The sequence below is a fragment of the Cataglyphis hispanica genome, chromosome 4, assembly GCF_021464435.1.
Source record: "Cataglyphis hispanica isolate Lineage 1 chromosome 4, ULB_Chis1_1.0, whole genome shotgun sequence".
NCBI classification, from domain to species: Eukaryota; Metazoa; Arthropoda; class Insecta; order Hymenoptera; family Formicidae; genus Cataglyphis; species Cataglyphis hispanica.
The window spans coordinates 11,613,411-11,630,697 of record NC_065957.1 but is presented as its reverse complement, the minus strand read 5'-3'; the positions used below and the strand labels follow the sequence as shown (position 1 = coordinate 11,630,697).

The 17,287-nt window shown below is 46.7% G+C and overlaps 1 protein-coding gene and 1 long non-coding RNA gene across 3 annotated transcripts in view; one reads left to right on the top strand and one right to left on the bottom strand.

Moving 5' to 3' along the window:
- Positions 1-9,347, bottom strand: part of LOC126848679 (toll-like receptor Tollo) — a 54,124-nt gene extending 44,777 nt beyond the window's left edge. The window contains exon 1 of one of the 2 annotated variants that reach the window (XR_007687294.1): positions 3,997-9,347. Coding sequence is in view for 1 of the 2 variants with exons in the window: in XM_050589740.1 (XP_050445697.1) it covers positions 4,909-8,847 (3,939 nt within the window). In the remaining variant the exon portion in view is untranslated. Of the gene's footprint in view, positions 1-3,647 lie in introns of those variants that run through there. The other variant, XM_050589740.1, reaches the window with a different exon arrangement.
- Positions 1-17,287, top strand: part of LOC126848693 (uncharacterized) — a 201,388-nt gene that overhangs the window by 149,585 nt on the left and 34,516 nt on the right. The window lies entirely within an intron of this gene.

Genomic DNA, 17,287 nt, shown 5'->3' with positions numbered 1-17,287 from the left:
ATGCTTCCGGGCCTAATGAATCCATGTTGTATGTTAATAAGCAACTGGCTTTAGACGGACGTCAAAGGGTTTAGAGGCAATTAAATTGATTTATACATACACAGCTTATAATTTCCTGTCGCATTTTGCTCAGCATCCCTAAGCGTCATCACTGTATTCCTTGCTGCCTTCCTTTATCTCTCGCGCTCCGTTTCCAATGCAAAATGCACTTTCGACATTGATGCCGTCGTAGACTCTCGAATCAACTCGCATTGTAATTGGAATTATATTCTCGGCGCACGAGCAACATCGGCGATTTGTCGCAGGTGTGCCGCCGCGTTTCGACGCACACGTGGCGTCTCTCTTAATTTAAGCTCGCGACGACTAAAAAAAGATCGCGGGCGTGACAGCGCTTATAAATAAAGCGTAGAAACTCTATGAAAAAGAAAAAAAAAAAAATAAAAAAGTCATCTCGTTGCGGAGAGATTGATGTGAAACATTTCAATATAAACGAAAAGTAATTGCAACGCTAAAAATTAATATCCTTTCAACAAATTTCAACACGCTCCCCTCACCCAAAATTCTTGATAAAGCGCGGATTCCAATTCCATCAGAAATTTGTGGACTGTCGAAAAATAGAGAAAAATCGAAAGAGAAGCTCGCTCAATTATCCTCCCCACTTGGCGCGCCGCTACTTTAATCATCAAACGCATCTACGCGCCGCGTAATTTCATTCGATATCAGCGAATCGTATTATTATACCATTCGCTGTACCGGTATCCTCGACTGCCCGCCCGCCTGGCGAATGTAATTTGCCCGAGAGCGTCCCAAAGTCGTAATGTCATTAGCCACGGTACGGCTCTTTTCTGGCATTCGTGGCCCACGGGCGTTCAAATATTTGAATCTTCTGTGTATGTATATGTAGCGCGTGCACCCGCGCTTCCAGAAGGTTTAAGGAGCGGGGAGGGAGGGAAGGGGGCAGAGATGTTTCCACAATATTCCAACGACCGCTTCGTTACATTGTATGTACACACACACACACATTTCCGATAACGCTTTTAGGCGCATTTAGGCGGCGCGAAAGACACGTGAACGCGCGGCGAGCTCGTGCGATTTCTCGCTCGGTTTCTCTCCTTCCCCCTTTCTCTCTTTTTAAAGAGGCAATTCGCTCCCGATGGCGAAGCCCTAACTTATCGTCACCGAGCGTTGCGTTTAAGCGCGTGACCTGGAACGGTAATGCGAGAACCGGGAGGAAATCTCGAACACTACTTTTTCTCAGCCGCGCACGAAAGCGATTTCGGCGGGGACGCTGTTAATATTTTTCTCTCGCCGAGTATATATTTATACTTTCTCTCTCTCTCTCTCTCTCTCTCTCTCTCTCTCTCTCTCTCTCTTGCTCGGTGGTGTTTCGTTTCGGAAAGAGGGGACAGTTGTCGCTGTCGTTATCACGACCGCCTGCGCGCTCGGTGGACCGCCGTGATGAAGGTGTTCTCGGCGCACGTACGCGTTGCATTTAAGGATCGGCGATGCCTGTTCCAGATATCTCGATTTACGACATCACAAGTGAGAAACTACAAGGAATACGCGATCAATTGTTGTGCCTGGCGTCCGTTCTTACTATCGTAACTTTATCATTTCTCTTTTACCAAGTAGATTTTTAAAACACGTGCCATCGTATTGCATTATATTAACTATTAAGGCATAAAATAATTCGAAATATAAATTGTTATATTTTACACACTATCCATTTCAATTGACAATCGTAATGTATTATAAATTTTACCTTCCACTTTCGCTGCCTCGGCCGTCATAATTCAAATTGCATGACGTATGCGTCACCAATCCTGTTTTTCCGCGCGAAAGAAATTACGCGGTGAATCATTCCGCGTCGCGTATCTCTTCGCGTTCCCTTCTCTTTTTTTTTGCCTTCCCCTCGAGTCGCCGTTGTCGTTACACAACGCCCGACCGCAATCGCAAATCTGAGAAATAATCAGAAGGCGCGGCGAAGCACGTTTTTCACCGGAACACAAAACGAAATCGCGCGACAAAAATAGAATTGCGCTCCTTCCCTTCTCTCTTTTTTTTCTTCGGGAAATATAAAGTAAAGTTACACACACGGGCGATGTCGTTAGTCGTAGTGCAAGCAGCAACACAAGGAGGACAGAGTCGACCAATGACCAATGTAAGGAAAATCCGAGAGAGATGTGGAACGTACACTTCTTTTCCCCTAATATCGCGCGTCGACAAATACATATGTATACTCTAATTGAATTTCAAATCTGCTCTACATGCATGCGTAATGTAGATTCGACAATCGTCGATCGGCAAGCAGACTGTATAAATTTGCCCGACGCATTACTTTATGTCAATAAAAGAGTCCTTCGCTAATATCTCCAATATTGAATAATATCGGGACTAAATATCGAAAAAAAGAAAATCTTCCATGTTAATATTAATTGTACATGTCCAATGTGCTATGTCGCGTTATTAGCGTCGGACAAGATAATACTTAAAATTTTATTTTTTACAATCGGAATCGGGAATTTTGTAGGATCGGTTGAGAACGCGATGACTCTTTTTTTTTTTTTTATAAAACAAACGTGTTTATTTTCATGGTTCCTTGCTGAAATGGAAAGTTGCAATTAATTTAATACGTATTTAACAGGCTGTGAATATATAATGCGTGTGATTCCGATGAGCGTATTTACAACAATATAGTAGTAATTAGAATTATACACTCCTAAACGCGCGATTATAGCTCAGACATATCCACGACCAGTAACGTACGCAGCGCTGGTCTTCTGTGTATATATGCATGTGTATGTGTTTATGTATGTGTATGTGTGCATGTGTGTGCTCGGAAATGTGCATGAGTATTTACAAAATTAGATACAATATTTACAGAGAGTTCACTTACTGACTAATAAGCGTTATGCGACCGTTACTTTATCAAGACAGTCGTGAATCTTTAGGAACAAACTGTCACGAGGCGCCTGCCCGCTTCCCTTCTGTCATTTAACATTTGACATTTGATTCGCTGTCAACTCCGTAACGGGCGATCGACAAGACCAAACGACAAAGACTGGCATAGGACGACGCACCTCGGGGCGGTTCCAAAGAAGTGTCAGTGTGCGCGAGGAACTTTATCGTAAAATTTTTGAATTCTATAATACGAGAGAAAATATATATTTTCGTACACGTGCGCTATCTTCACATTTTAACCGCTGGAAATTATTACTCGACAATGTTTCACGTGCGTTTTTTACGACTCGCAATCTCTACCATATAAACATGATTCCCTCGATACTTCGATGACCGTTTAAAAATCAAATCGATGCGAACTGAAAAGCGACGAAAAATAGAATATTCAATACAATATATGTGCACGTACGTATGTATCGCTTCGCTTCTCTCGCGCGTAATGTTATTCGAGCATCGACAAAAAAAAAAAGGATATAAACATTCGCAATTAAGTTGTCAAACGCATATAATACGGTTGTATCGCTAATAAAGTAACAATATAAAGTATCACATGTAGGATATAAAATAAATGCGTCCATCCAAGCGTATTTGAAATAAATATTTAGATAAAGAGAACATTTTTTACTCTTTTTTTTTTAATCCTTTGTAATACCGTCCTGATTTTGTTGTTTTGTAATCGCGTATGCTGTTTGTTATGAAAAAGATGCTTTAGGAACAAAAAGAAAATTATGAATATTCGCAAAACGATCGCGTTGTGTCAGCTGCCGGATGCACATTCACTCATCATCATTATCATCGTTATTCACAGGTGTATACGTAATTCATCGTATTTGTGCAAGCCACAACAAGTAATTCTATTGGTGAATTTGCTGACAGTTATGCCAATTAATGCAAATCGAAACAGCACGATTCTAAACGAAAGAACTCGCTTGCAAAAGGGATTGAATGGCAAAACGACTTTAAATTAGAAATCCATCGGGATCGCGATGAAACGAAATTCGATCGATCGCGACGACCCACTTTCGGCTCTCAAACCATTCATCATATAGATTTGACGAAATAAATTAATCAACGAAGATAGGCGCGAAAAAGATTCGCGCGTGAAGATTTATTAGAGTGATAGAGATACGTATGTACAAAAGTAAATTAATAGTCGTACCTTAATTATACGCGCGAGACTATAAGGCTCGCTCGTTATAAGTAAAAATGAAAAACGCACGAATGTAGAATCTAGATTCTCATCGATATCGCGTCATTATTTATAAGACTTAAACGGGAGGCAAGCAAACCGCGTCGTCGAAACTCACGAGTTCGAAGCGAGCAAGAAGTTGGAAACGTGGTAAGTATTTGGTCGTGACTTGGAAGAACGTTGCGCAACGATATGAAAAAGTAGATACCGCGAGAATGGAGTGAAGAGCGACCATCGCGTCTCGTATCATTTTTCAAAAAGGAAAGGTTACAAGCCGTTGGCCATCTACATGGTCGTTACATTGATAATAAGCACAAGGCATCGAATCGATTTCGTTTACGTATATATAATACTAGACGCGCGAGTCGCGCGCATTTCGATCACCCGTTTGATCCCGGGAAATGCCGTTGTCAAACGGCGGCGTCGGGCCATTCGCATTTCGATCGATTCGATCGAAGTGATGACGGATGCGCCTCCTCAGCGTCAGCTGACCGAGTAATACCGGAAATATGCTATACAAGTTCGGCCGTACATCCTGACGTGCTGAGAAATTTTTTACATGCCGATTTCCTCGCGAGAACGAGAGAGAATTCGTCGCGATCACGGCCGGGCGATCGCACACCTCAGCGGCTACCGGAAACGAGACGACCGGAAGAATGGAAGATAGAGAGGGATGGGGGGGGAAGGGGGAAGGGGGAGAGAGCGAGATTTGCGGTCTATCTCCTGCCGGATCGGAGCACGATCGCCGCCCTTCTGCGCTAGACGAAGTAAGTACGCGGATTGCCTGGATGCGCCGGGGCGAGGGCCTCCCCGGGAGGCGCGGTGGGCACTACCGGTGGTTCCGGTATCGTGCTGTAGAGATGACTGCCCCTGGAGAAGAGACTGACCGGCCGGCCGGCATGCAGCGTGCTATAGCCGTGCTGGTGATGCGGATGATGCTGATGATGCTGATGCTCCGCGCCGCTGTCCTCGTCCTCGGTGCGGCTGGACGCCGAGCTGACGTAGGTGGATTGCGTGGGCGTCGGCGTGGGCGCGTGATGCACCGGCGCGACCAGGACGCCATTGGGCTTGGTCCACACGTCGACGGCGACGGACGGCGCCGCGGTGTATCGTGTCGGCGTGCGATTGCGATCGTTGACCTTCTTGCTGTCGCGCTGCCGTTTGTCGACCGAATCCGGCATGGCGAATCTGAACTTCTCCCAGAACCTCTTCTCGCCCCAGACCACCACCGTGCACGTTTGCAGTAGCAGCTGCAGCTCCGGGTCCCGGGTAGGCGTCTCGGTGGCCAGCAGGATCAACACTCGTCGTTTCCGCGAGGCTGGCCTGATGTTCTCCAGCGCGGTTCTCAAAGCGGCGCGAAACTCGACGTGCTGCCACTCGTTCGCCAGGAATACCGGCGAGAAGATGACGACGATGCGCCTGGCAGCGGCCGCGGCTGGCGGCAGTGCCTCCTGCGGTCTGGCCGGCGGCAGGTCACGCCAGTGTAAGCAAAGCGCCAGGCCGGCCTGCTCCAGCTCGGCCGCGAGAAATCTGGAGACAAAGTCCTCGTCGCGTTCGCTGTAGACGATGTAGCCGTCGTATAGTCGATCCCTCTCTTCGTCGGGTGGCGTCGCCATCTTGCCGAGCCGTAGACCGTAACGCGCGTGGGCCCAGAGCCGTACATCCTGACGAAAGACGAAGGCCAAGGCGACGAACAGACAAATGGCGATTACGGCTACCAGCGCGCCGGCGAGTAGCGGCACAAAGTTACTGCCTAGCAGCGGAATCTCCTGGATACCGCGACTCACGGCTTCCGTGGACGGGTCGCCGCATCGCACCATGGCCTGGGCGAGGGTCTCGACGCCGTCGCGGCAGTACATCTTGTCCGGATCGCCGCGATGCTCCGCGAGCCAGGCGCGTAATCGGGCGGCGTTCCCGCACTCGCAACTCCAGGCGTTGCCCTCGAGCGCGACCTTAGTGCCGCCGCCGATGCTCGGTAAGGCCTCCCACGGCCGGAAATCGACGATGCGATTGCTGTCGAGTCGTAACGTCTTGAGATTATGCATCTTCTTAAAGGTCGTGTTACCCACTGTAGCAATGGCGTTGTGATCCAGATACAGCTCCGACATGTGATCGAGCTGATCGAACTCGAAGCCCCGGAGTTCCCGTAGCGCGTTATCCTCGAGATGGAGGACGCGTAACGCTTCGACGCCGTTGAACGTACGATTGTGTATCGCGGCGATGCCGCTGTTGTTGAGATACAGTACCTCCAGACGACGTTTGCCTATGAAAACGTGGCTGCCGAGATCGCCGAGCTCGTTACCGTCCAGGTAGATCTCCGTCGCGTCCATGGGCAATCGCTCGGGCACGCGCTTGTATCCGGCATTGGAGCAATCGACAACGTTGCTGGACCAGCTGTGATCGTGATAGCACGAACAATTGTCCGGACAGGTCATCTCGCAGTCGCACGCGTCAAAGTCGCAGCAGTGACAGAGGGCGAAGCAATGCGCGTCGTATCGGCAGAGAAAGTTTTTGGGTTTCAGGGAGAGCAACGGACGTCGTGGCGTGGCGCGTGCGTGCACCATGTCGCACGTGACAGCGTCGAGATCCATGACGCGCGGATGCTGCCGCGGCCGGGCCATCTCGTTGATCCGCGGCAACCATTCCATGGTGCAGTCGCAAAGGATGGGATTGTTACCGATGTAAAAGGCAGGGAGCTCCCGGTCATTCGGCACCGTTTGCAGGGTGAGGGCGCCAATCTCCAGATTCCTGATCTCGTTGCCATAAAGCACCACCTTGTCGAGATTTGATTTCTGTTGAAACGTACCGGCCGCGACGCTTCGTATTCGATTGTTGTTCAAAAATAGCGTTTCCACGCTATCCGGCACGTTCGCCTCCGTGATAGAGGTGATGAGATTGTAACTGGCGTCCAGCATTTTTATTCGCAACGTGTTGCGCAGCACGTAGTAATCACCCAGCTCGCTTATCTGATTGGCGTGTATGTCCAGCCATTCTATGCTAGTCGGTAGATGACTGTAGTCGAACCACAGCAACTTATTATCCGACACGTTTAGCCAGACAAGAGTGGAGAGGCTGGTGAAGGCGCCGCGAATCTCCGTTAATTTGTTTCCATCCAGTCTTATGGCGCGCAACACCGTATTAGCAGAAAAGGCGCTCTGTTCTACGTGACGAATGATATTGTTTGCCAGATTGAGTACCTGCAACGCCGGCAAGGACGCGAACGCCTCGCGCGACACATTCTCCAGTTTGTTGTCTACCAATCGCAATCCGTACAGCTCGTTCAAGCCGGCAAACGAGTCGTTGTCGATCCTCGATATGTAATTGTTGCCAAGATCGAGGGTCTTGAGCGATCTCAGCGCACGAACCGCGTAGGGCACCTCCGCCAAAGCGTTCCCGCTCAGAGAAAGATCTTGAAGGTCCGTGAGATTGGCGAACACATGTCTATGCAGGCCACGCAGCCTGTTGCTGTCTAGGAAGAGCTGCTGAAGCGCGCTCGGGCCGATCGTGTGCGCCGGTTCGAATCTGACGATCTTGTTGTGAGACAATGTGAGCGTATGCAAGTTGACGAGCGAGGCGAAGCAGCCGTCGAGCAGCGTGTCGATATTGTTATGCTCGAGCTTGAGGATCTGCAGATTTGTCAGATGTTTGAAGACGTACGCGTCGATTCTCGTGAGGGCGTTGAACGACAGATCGAGATTAGCGAGACGAATGAGTCGCGAGAAGGTGCCTCGTTTCACCCAGTGGCTCGTCAATTCGTTGCTGCTGAGATCCAAATCGTGGAGTTGCTCGAGACTGTCGAGCAGCTCGGGCGCCAATACCGCGAGGGAATTGTTGCTGAGTATCAGTTCTCTCAGTTCCTTCGTCTCGGCAAACAATTCGGGTGGCAATGCGACGAGTCGATTGCTCGACATGTTGAGGACACGTAGGGACTCGAGACCGGCTAGAGCGTGATCGCCCACGGCGGCGATCGCGTTCTCCTGCACCTTCAGCACGCTCAGGCTATGCAGGCTGCTGAGCGCGCCGTCGAGCAAGGCACTGAGGTCGTTATTACTGATATCGAGGACCTCGAGTAGGATCGCGCACGACTTGGACAGTTGGGAGAAGTTGAGGGACCTAATGTCCTGTAACTTGTTGCGCGTTAGATTGAGCCACGCGAGACTCTGCTGGACCGGGCAGAGCAGCTCCGACGGCAGCGTCCACAGATTGTTGTCGGCGAGATCGAGATGCTGCAGGCTTGTCAGGCCGCGGAGAGCGTCGCCATTCAAATCCAGGGTCATGGTCGACAGATCGCCGTTGCGCGTCCGCAGAGATAAACCGCGGAGATTGTGCACCGAGGCGAACACGCCGCCCGGCAGATACCGGATCTTGCAATAATCGACGCGCAGCTTGGCGAGATGCGGCAACGGCGGCAGCAGGCCGTCCAGCTGGCCCTCGTACAGCGTCTCGTCGCTGCATTCTAATCCCAGGGACGTCACCGAGTCCGCTTGTATCGTCGAGAGATTGCCGATGAGACCTGGCACGTCCGCGATCGTTTTCACTCTACACACTAGTTCCTGCTCCCCGTCCTCGCCGTCGTCTTTCCTCCACTCGCAACCGCTCGGCGCCTCGAGACTCGTGATGCTGCGCCCGTGCACCGTATCCAGCAGGACGACGACGACGACGACGATTGTCGACGCCACGACGCGACGGCTATCCATCCCGGTACGTCTCGCTGATCGCGCACACTTCTGGCCGGAAGATAGTCGCGCGGGTGCTCGAGTATAGACGCTCGCACCGTCACGCACTCATAGTCACCAGCCACCACTCGGTACGTTTTAACCGCTCTTTTTAAAACACTCTCCGCACGTTGAAACAACGCGATGATCGCGATTAGAAAAATAAAATAAGAGAAGAAAACCAAGCGGATTCTCTCCCTCGCCGTCGGCCAAACACACCGTTCACACCAACGACGCGACGATCCACGATCTCGTCGTCCTCTCGCGCCAATCCACCGGACACCGATCGCTCATTCCTCGATGCGATCAACGTACAAGCGCGATTATCCTTGTATCAATTTGATGAGATTACGTGCGACGACCCGGACGACGACGACGACGACGACGGCGACGACTACTGCTACAGTCCGGAGAGAACGACATTCCACCGCGGCGGTCGGAGTGCAACTGAGTTCGAGCCGTTCTATCGACGATCACGGAGTATCCCGCATAACTAGCGGCATGCGGTTCCCTTCCACCGACGCGTCATCTCCCACCATCCGCATGCGTGCCCCTCCACGCTTCTCTTCAATCGGCACCGAGACACAGTGACGCGCGGCGCACCTCTCGGCGAACGTTGGATGCCACAGGCGGCTGCCTGCCTGCCTGCCTGCCTGCCTCACCCGAAGATGCAACAAACCAGCTGACTGACAACGCTACTTACAAGGTAAACACTAAACTAGTTCCTAGACGCACATCGGCACGCATCTATCAAACGGCTCTTTTCTCTCTTCCTCCCTCTCTCTCTCTTTCTCTCTCTTCTTCTCTCATCTTCTCTTCCCTCACCCCTCAACGGATATTTTCTCCTCCCCGAGCGAGGATTTTTCGAACCCTCGGGCCGTGCACCGTCCTCGTCCTCTCTATCTAATAGGCGAGCAGTCCCACGGCAACTGTAGGCGAACTTTTTACAAAATAAACACTCGCTTTTCCCGCGAGTGATGATTCGTTATTTTTTTTTTTTCTAGTGGTTTCGTGGTTTGAATCTTCAGCCGGTTTGTTTTCGCGAGAACGCTCCCGCGAGCATTCAAGATGCTGCCACGACGCCGCATGGTCGACAAGGATTTGTTGCATTCTCGTTGCGAACGTGAGCGGGTTAGCCGCGAGAAAGTTTCGCAACGGATATTTGGATATTTCGCAAGTTCGAGTTTAGACGCTGCGCGTGAGCTTTTGTTATAATCACGACGACACCGGTCGTGATTATACATACCTTGCTCGCGAGGATCGATAATATCGGCGACTGAAACCGCATCGATATCGAAATTCGCCTTATAAATTATTAATTTTAATTAGTATATTCGCGAGACGGATGAATCCAATAAATCGATATCGGCCAACGAGTTTCAGAACTAACGTTTCATTATTACTACATTTTCCCTCCCTCAAAATTTACTCAAAGCCGCATTAAAAATAATAGCCTTGTAACTTTACGTGGTCTTTGAAAAAAAATGAGAAACGGAAAAGCACAGTTGCACTTGTATACGGAAACACTCGGTTTTTATCAAAGGGTAGCTACCCTAAAAAGTGAATGAGACTTTTGCCGCCATCTGCGTTTTGGCTAGTGAACTGAAACAAGGCGGCTTTTAGATAATGAAAGTACTTTTATCTACGCTTTACACATGCCGTTTTGATGTTTTAAAGACTACATGTTATATAAAATGTGTGTGAGAGACCAGAAAGAGAGATTTTTTATAAATCCTAGAATTATAAAATTTTTATTTTTCAAATTTTCGATCTCTATATCAATTCTGTCATATTAACATTACATCTTGTATTTTTTAATAAATTTAAATATTTGAACTTTGAAATATTTATGACCGAGAAAACAGTAAAACTACAAGTCGGTATATTTTTTGTATATACATATATAATATATATAACTGTGGGAGAAGCAATTAATATAAATATTAATATCCGGGAGTGGAGATTGAACTAATTAAGAGCCAAGCGCGGTAAACAATGTACTATCCGAAGTATTATAATTGTTAAAGAATGATGGTCCGAATGAGGACCGAAACGTCTAAATATTCTTCAACAATTATAATACTTCGGATTAATTAGCCCAATCTTATTTCCATATTTCCACAATTATCCTGCAAATGACATATTATTTTCCTCCTCATAAAAGAAAACCATCAATTTATAGATCCCAATAACAACAATAATTTTATCTGCATTAGAAATCGATGTGCTTGTAAATGAAAAGGAAATCGTTAATTATGGGATTAATATTCACGCGCGTGCGTGAATATTAAATGCATATTCCCCTGAACGTCTAACTTTTCCTTGAACTTATATATCCTGAGCGACGGCTCTTCATCTGTCGCGGTGTAATAGCGTATACGAGATGATGAATCACGCGAGTATGCTAGATGCGAACGTACGGGATTATAAATTCGAAGTCGTACACCGTGCGCGCGCGCGCGCGTACTCGCGATGACGGATGGAGGCATTCATGGATTTAAACATACGGGGTTTCCACACTTCATTATGTATTTACGGCTTGTCAGCGTGATATCATTCCCTCGCGTCATTCCCACCGAGAGGTCTGAAACCGCGCGTCGCAATTGGAATATTTTATCAATGTGACTAACGGTTTCTTTTTTTTCCCTCAAGTCTCGTACCGTTCAATTACGTGCGTATTTTTATTTAGCGTTAATTTAGGTATGAGCGGTTCCTTTGAATCACATTGGAGTTTCTGTATCCGTTTCTACGTGAAACATAATTTGCGAAATTAATTCTTTTTTTTTTTTTTTTAAATAAAGTAGCAATATCCGTAAAGTTAAAAGCGCAACATCTGAACTAGCGTAGGCAACGTGTAACAATGAAAGGAAAAATTCATAGTCGTGTAAATGAGTATCTCTATCCCCGTCATGCTTTTTCTTCTCATGGAAATATCGGAGAAATAATTTAGGCGATGTAGATGACAAAGTCTTTGAGTTATTCGCGAGAGAATGAAAGATCTAAATAACCGTGCGGGCGTCGGTAGAATTCGGGAGAGGAGTCTTTTTCCTTTCGTTCCAGCAACATGCGTACTATCTGTTGAAATTTATGCCCGCGTTAGAATTCTTCATGTGCACGAGCAGCGGCTCTTTGAGCCGTTCTCTTATTTGAATAAGCATTTTTTTTTCCTCCCGCGAGCGAGAATCCATTGCACAGGATGTGGCATTTCGCTATTCAATGACTGGAAAGTCGATTTTCAGCGAAAAATCCAGGAGCTGTCGGTGACGAACACCGCATATTGTCTATTAAAATACATAAATTATTATTTTTTACCGCAGCATCTTGCTGAGATGAAAAATATATTATACAGTAATACAATGTAGGTGAGCGTAAGCAAATTAACTTTGCGCGAATACAAGTTTCGTGCGTAATTTATTTAATACGTGAAAATTGGGGTGGAATTTTTCCTCTGCGAAGGCACTTCGCTTTGATCGTCCGACTGGGGGGTTGCAAAACGGACGTCTAAACAGCGAGATACGGCCTATTCAACGGAATCTCCGTTTTCCTCAAAACGTTTTTTTACAAAGGTTTTTCCAAAAACTCTCTCTTGCTTAGTTAGCCGCGAGAAAGAGCGGAAGAGAAGAAAGTGATGGCGGGCGTCGACGAGAATCTCCCTTCAGACGCGGCCACGAGAACAACTTGGGAAGAGAAGCGGATGTCCCTCGTAAAACCGATAATCGAATCCATAAGATGGAGAATGTAGTCCTTGAAAGGTGCAAAGAGCGCTTAGGACGATATCGCTCGTAAAAATTTGCGTTTCGGGTGGCATCGATCCGCCCGGACGTCGCCGTCCCTCGCACTTTCACTCGAGGAGGTCGGCCGGGGTTAACGACGGAAAGTGTATCGCGTCACGAAATGCCGTCGGGCATTAGCCCGATATATACTCGAAGGGCGCGTCCGGGAAGGCCAGCGCTCTGACGAACGGGCACGAGCGGACCGGACGTACGTACAAAACGGACGGACGGAGAGGCGCCTTTCCTCGAAGAAGTTGACGTTTCTCGTGCATGCACCGTAGGCCGGCTGCATATTCCGCAGGCGGAGCTTTTGCGCTGGAAAGACCGCCTGCAGACCGCCCCTGCGTGCGTTTCGTTTCATCATCAATGTGGTGGCGTGATGCAGGAGAGTCTGCGAATAAACGCGTTCCTGTGTATGGCGGTGTTTGACAGTTGTCATGCCGGTCGCGGATCGCGACGCAGCATCCGCTCTCGGAAAACGTCAATTTGTCGACGCCGATTTTCCGGCGAATAAAACCTGGATGCATCTATCTCTCGGCCGTGCGAGACATTATTTCTACGTGCAAGACGTTGAAATTAATGTGACGAGAAAATACGCTATTAGTAACAATAAAGATCTCGAACGTTCGAGTGGCGACTGGCGCTGCTCCAAGAATACCAATGCTCCGAGACATTGGGGTATCCGTGAAAAGAGAGCGGTTGAAAATATCGCACAATTTAGAAAGCGTGTATATATGGTAGCCAAATTGTCGAGCGAGAGAATGTCCCGATGGTATAATTTTACAGGAAAGAGATGGGAAAGCATTTAATTTCCTTGATTAATTGTCATTAATCTTTTCCAATATTTTGATATTCTCCGATTAATTTTATTTCGGATATATTGATTGGTCTGTTCTTCTAATTTGATTAATTATTAAAACGAGTATCATTATTACAATTTTTGTGCATTTTATGTACATACTTGAATTATTCATTATGAATTATTAAGTTATTTACATAGATCATTCACGCATTGACACGCACAAATAGACGCGAATTTTAATTTCAAGTAATGTTTATAAAAGCAGTTTATGGATTTAATTATTATTATATACGAAAAGATGTATAAGCGGAGAGATAAATTATTATTACTAATTGTATTCTTGACTATTTATGAACTTCATAATCAATCAATCAATTATGTCACGTGAAAATCAATGTAAATGCACCGTAAATGCATGATGTATGAAATATTTTTTGCATGACAAGTCGCCCGAGTCAGTTTTCCAGACTCGGTTTCTCATTTTCGTTGCATAATCCATCGTTCTAGACATTATCTCGATGAAACTCTCGTGTCTGTTCTCTTTCTCCTTCTCTCTTCCCGCTTGTGCTTCCTCCTCCGGTCTTATTATGACACATGCGCGATCACAATGTAGTCTTACGCAATGTGAAATACCGGCAACCGAGACACGTTGGAATGTTCGATTGGGAAACCAGCTGCAAATATATAAGATCTCTCGGCGAGGCGAACAAAGTTATAGTCGGATATTGGTAAGTGAATCTTCTCCAGCGCTATAATGAGATCACAGCCACAGGACGCGCAGGTATCTCGAAGGTATTATGAATTGATTTTGAAGACCGCCCACGGCGACTTTCCGCCGCCAATCGATTCGCCGCGAGTTTCGGAATGTTCCGGGATATTTGAAAATTTCAGATAATCTCGGAAATTCTTGGCGTGCCCGATAAGTAAATTTCCTATGGCGGATAGTTGCCAATAGCTGTCCCGGAGAATGTCCGATGTCTTGGAGTTAACAATCCAAGGACACGAGATATCTTCCTCTCGCAATGTTTACTTTTTATAAAATATCCTCGCATGTTCAGAGATCAGATAATTCTCAATTATTCGAAAAATAAAATATATATCTACACAACGAAGATATAATATTTATAATATAATATATTAATAATAATATATAACATATAATATAAATAATTTTTATCCAATTAAATTGTTTTCCCGCTTCTCGTATTATACGCTGAATAATTATTGTTATTTCAACTCTCTTGCCGTTCGTGTCGAATATATCTCTCCTGCACGTGCTCTATTTTAGATATCTCTACGATAGCTTTAATACCAATTTCTGCGAACGCGCCCAGACCCTCGCGAGATATTCAAAGATGTGTAACCATTTGACAAGCTACGAGTCGATCAGATATTCGACGATCTCAGTGCCATATCGTGGACACCCAGGCTCGGAACGATCCATGTAGATATACGCGAACTGGATTGTGGAATGTAATCGCGACGAGGCGAGCCCGGGAATAGGCGTTTTCACGATCGACAAAAGGGAGGGGGATCTTTGAATCTTCTCCGCCGATGTAGATTTGTACATACACGCGCGTGGATCACGAGGGGATGTATCGATGCTCTCCGCGAATCGAAAAATCAGGGAGGGAGGGAGGGTCGTTCTCGCATCCCTCGAGATAATTCACAGGGTGCAGATTCCGAGCGAGCGTTACAATCCCCCGTCGGGAAGCCATTAATCCGACACCCGGTATGGCGTGTCTCGCAAAATCCGGCCCGTCCACGACCATGTAACGTTTGTCGATTCGCGCGTATCTCTTTCCATCCGATCCATCAGATATGCGATATTGTTTTTGGCAGCTATGCGGGACGTCCGAGGAATTTCACTGAATTTCTTGTTTGGTATACAAAAGTCGTTGAATTTGCGTAAATACACGGGATGATGGAGTGATCGGTCGGGCGATCGTAAAACTTAATTTGTATAATGGACCGTATCTTACGCACTTTGCGATATACGTTTCACGTAAAAAAAAAAAAAACAAAACTTTTTTTCTATTCTTTTGTAAAAAAACAATTGTTAAAGTCGACTCCGCGCGAGCTAGAATTTCGAATTAATTAATTTATTGTTTAATTAATAAATTTATTACACAGGCCGATAAAAAAAATCTTTTGTCAAGTAAGTCTAATCGGAATAGGTGTCTCTTGTAAATTTTCGATAACAAAAAAACAAACCAAATGCTCCATCGCATCAGATTAAGTTATTTTAAGATGAGAAATCAGCGACTTTTCGTCTACTGATTAGAGTTACTTGACGAAAATTTTTGTTGTTCACCTGTGTTATTTGCGAGACGTGATTTTGCGCGATTTTAAAGGTTGATACTATTATGCATGTCAGAAATATAGAGACGAAATCGATAGCTTGTGCCGGAACACGTTTCGTAAACCGCGCGTAATTGTTGCCTGCGAAATGCAAATTTCTCGATGACGGCCGAGCGAGCGGAATTATATTCCGGGATATCGCACGCGCCGCGAACGAGCGCGCACGTTCGCGATACGATAATTAAAGCGATGGCGGAATGATTATGAAAATAATTGTGACGATCCCGCGCGGTGAGATTTTAATTAAGCTTAATCCACAAATTCGCATTACAATGACAAAGGCTTGTTAGTGGCCGCCTATAAAATGTATTAACGAGCTAATAATACATCCGCGAATGGGGGATGCGACCGTAATTAAGATAAAAAGCAACCTAAATGCAGCATAATCGATAGCGTATCACGATATTTTCCATCAAGTATGTTATCCACCAGCGTAATAATGCCATGATACGGGCATTACCCCGTAAGATGCGGTCCATTATACAAATTAAGTTTTACGATCGTCCGAGCGATCACTCTATCATCGTGAATTCGCTCATGGTAGTTTCAGACACGCTTGCAGAAGAAAGAGAGAGAGAGAGAGAGAGAGAGCGTGGAAGGGGGTGGGGAAGAGGGGACACATTTTACAAACACATCGTTTGCGTGGCAATTTAAAATAATTTAATTAATAAAATTGTTGGCACGATATATCGTTTTCAACAACGGCACGCTCAACGCTTTTTCATTAAAAAATTTAAAATTTTTTCTATATTTGGCCTGTATATGTAATTAATTGCGTTCACTTGTAATGAGAAATTTATAAGCATTTCCACAACTTTCAGCAGCCTTTTATATTTTAAATCGAATTAATTGCAAACACATATTAGATACTCGGCGCCTCGTTTCACGCTCGAAAACGATTGTATCTATTCAAGCGGCCAATCTAGCGACGATCAGATCGCAATATTTATTCAGCGATAAAAATCCCCCACCCCCTCCCCCCTCTCCCCCGAAAAAATTCTCCCCACATCGCACGGTACTATTATACGCGCCTGTATCGATCCTCGGCCCGATCCATCACGAAACGTCGAATCGGGCGAATCGCAGTCACGTCGTATACGTATATGTAGCTACAGCAGTTTTGAAGTGTTCCGAAAGTGTTTCGGTCAAGAGATAGAAAGCGGTAAGCCGATGTTGTACGCCGCGGGATACGCCGACATCCCGCAGCTCTTTAAGACGAAACCCGACAACGGCAGCCGCGACGGGGAACGTGTCAAAGTAGGTGCAGGACGAGCCCTCGTCGCGTCTTATCCTCGTCTCCCTCGCCCGACGGCGAGAGCTCTTGACGTCCCCCTTTCGGGGATGCGCGAACCTTTTCCCCCCTTCCTCCCCCACCACTTCCTCCCCCTTCCTCTCCCCTTCCGTCTGAAACAGCAGCAGCAGCTTTTCCTTCGCGTGGTGTCCCAATTTAATGCGCCGCACGTGTGTAGGGAGAGAGAGAGAGAGA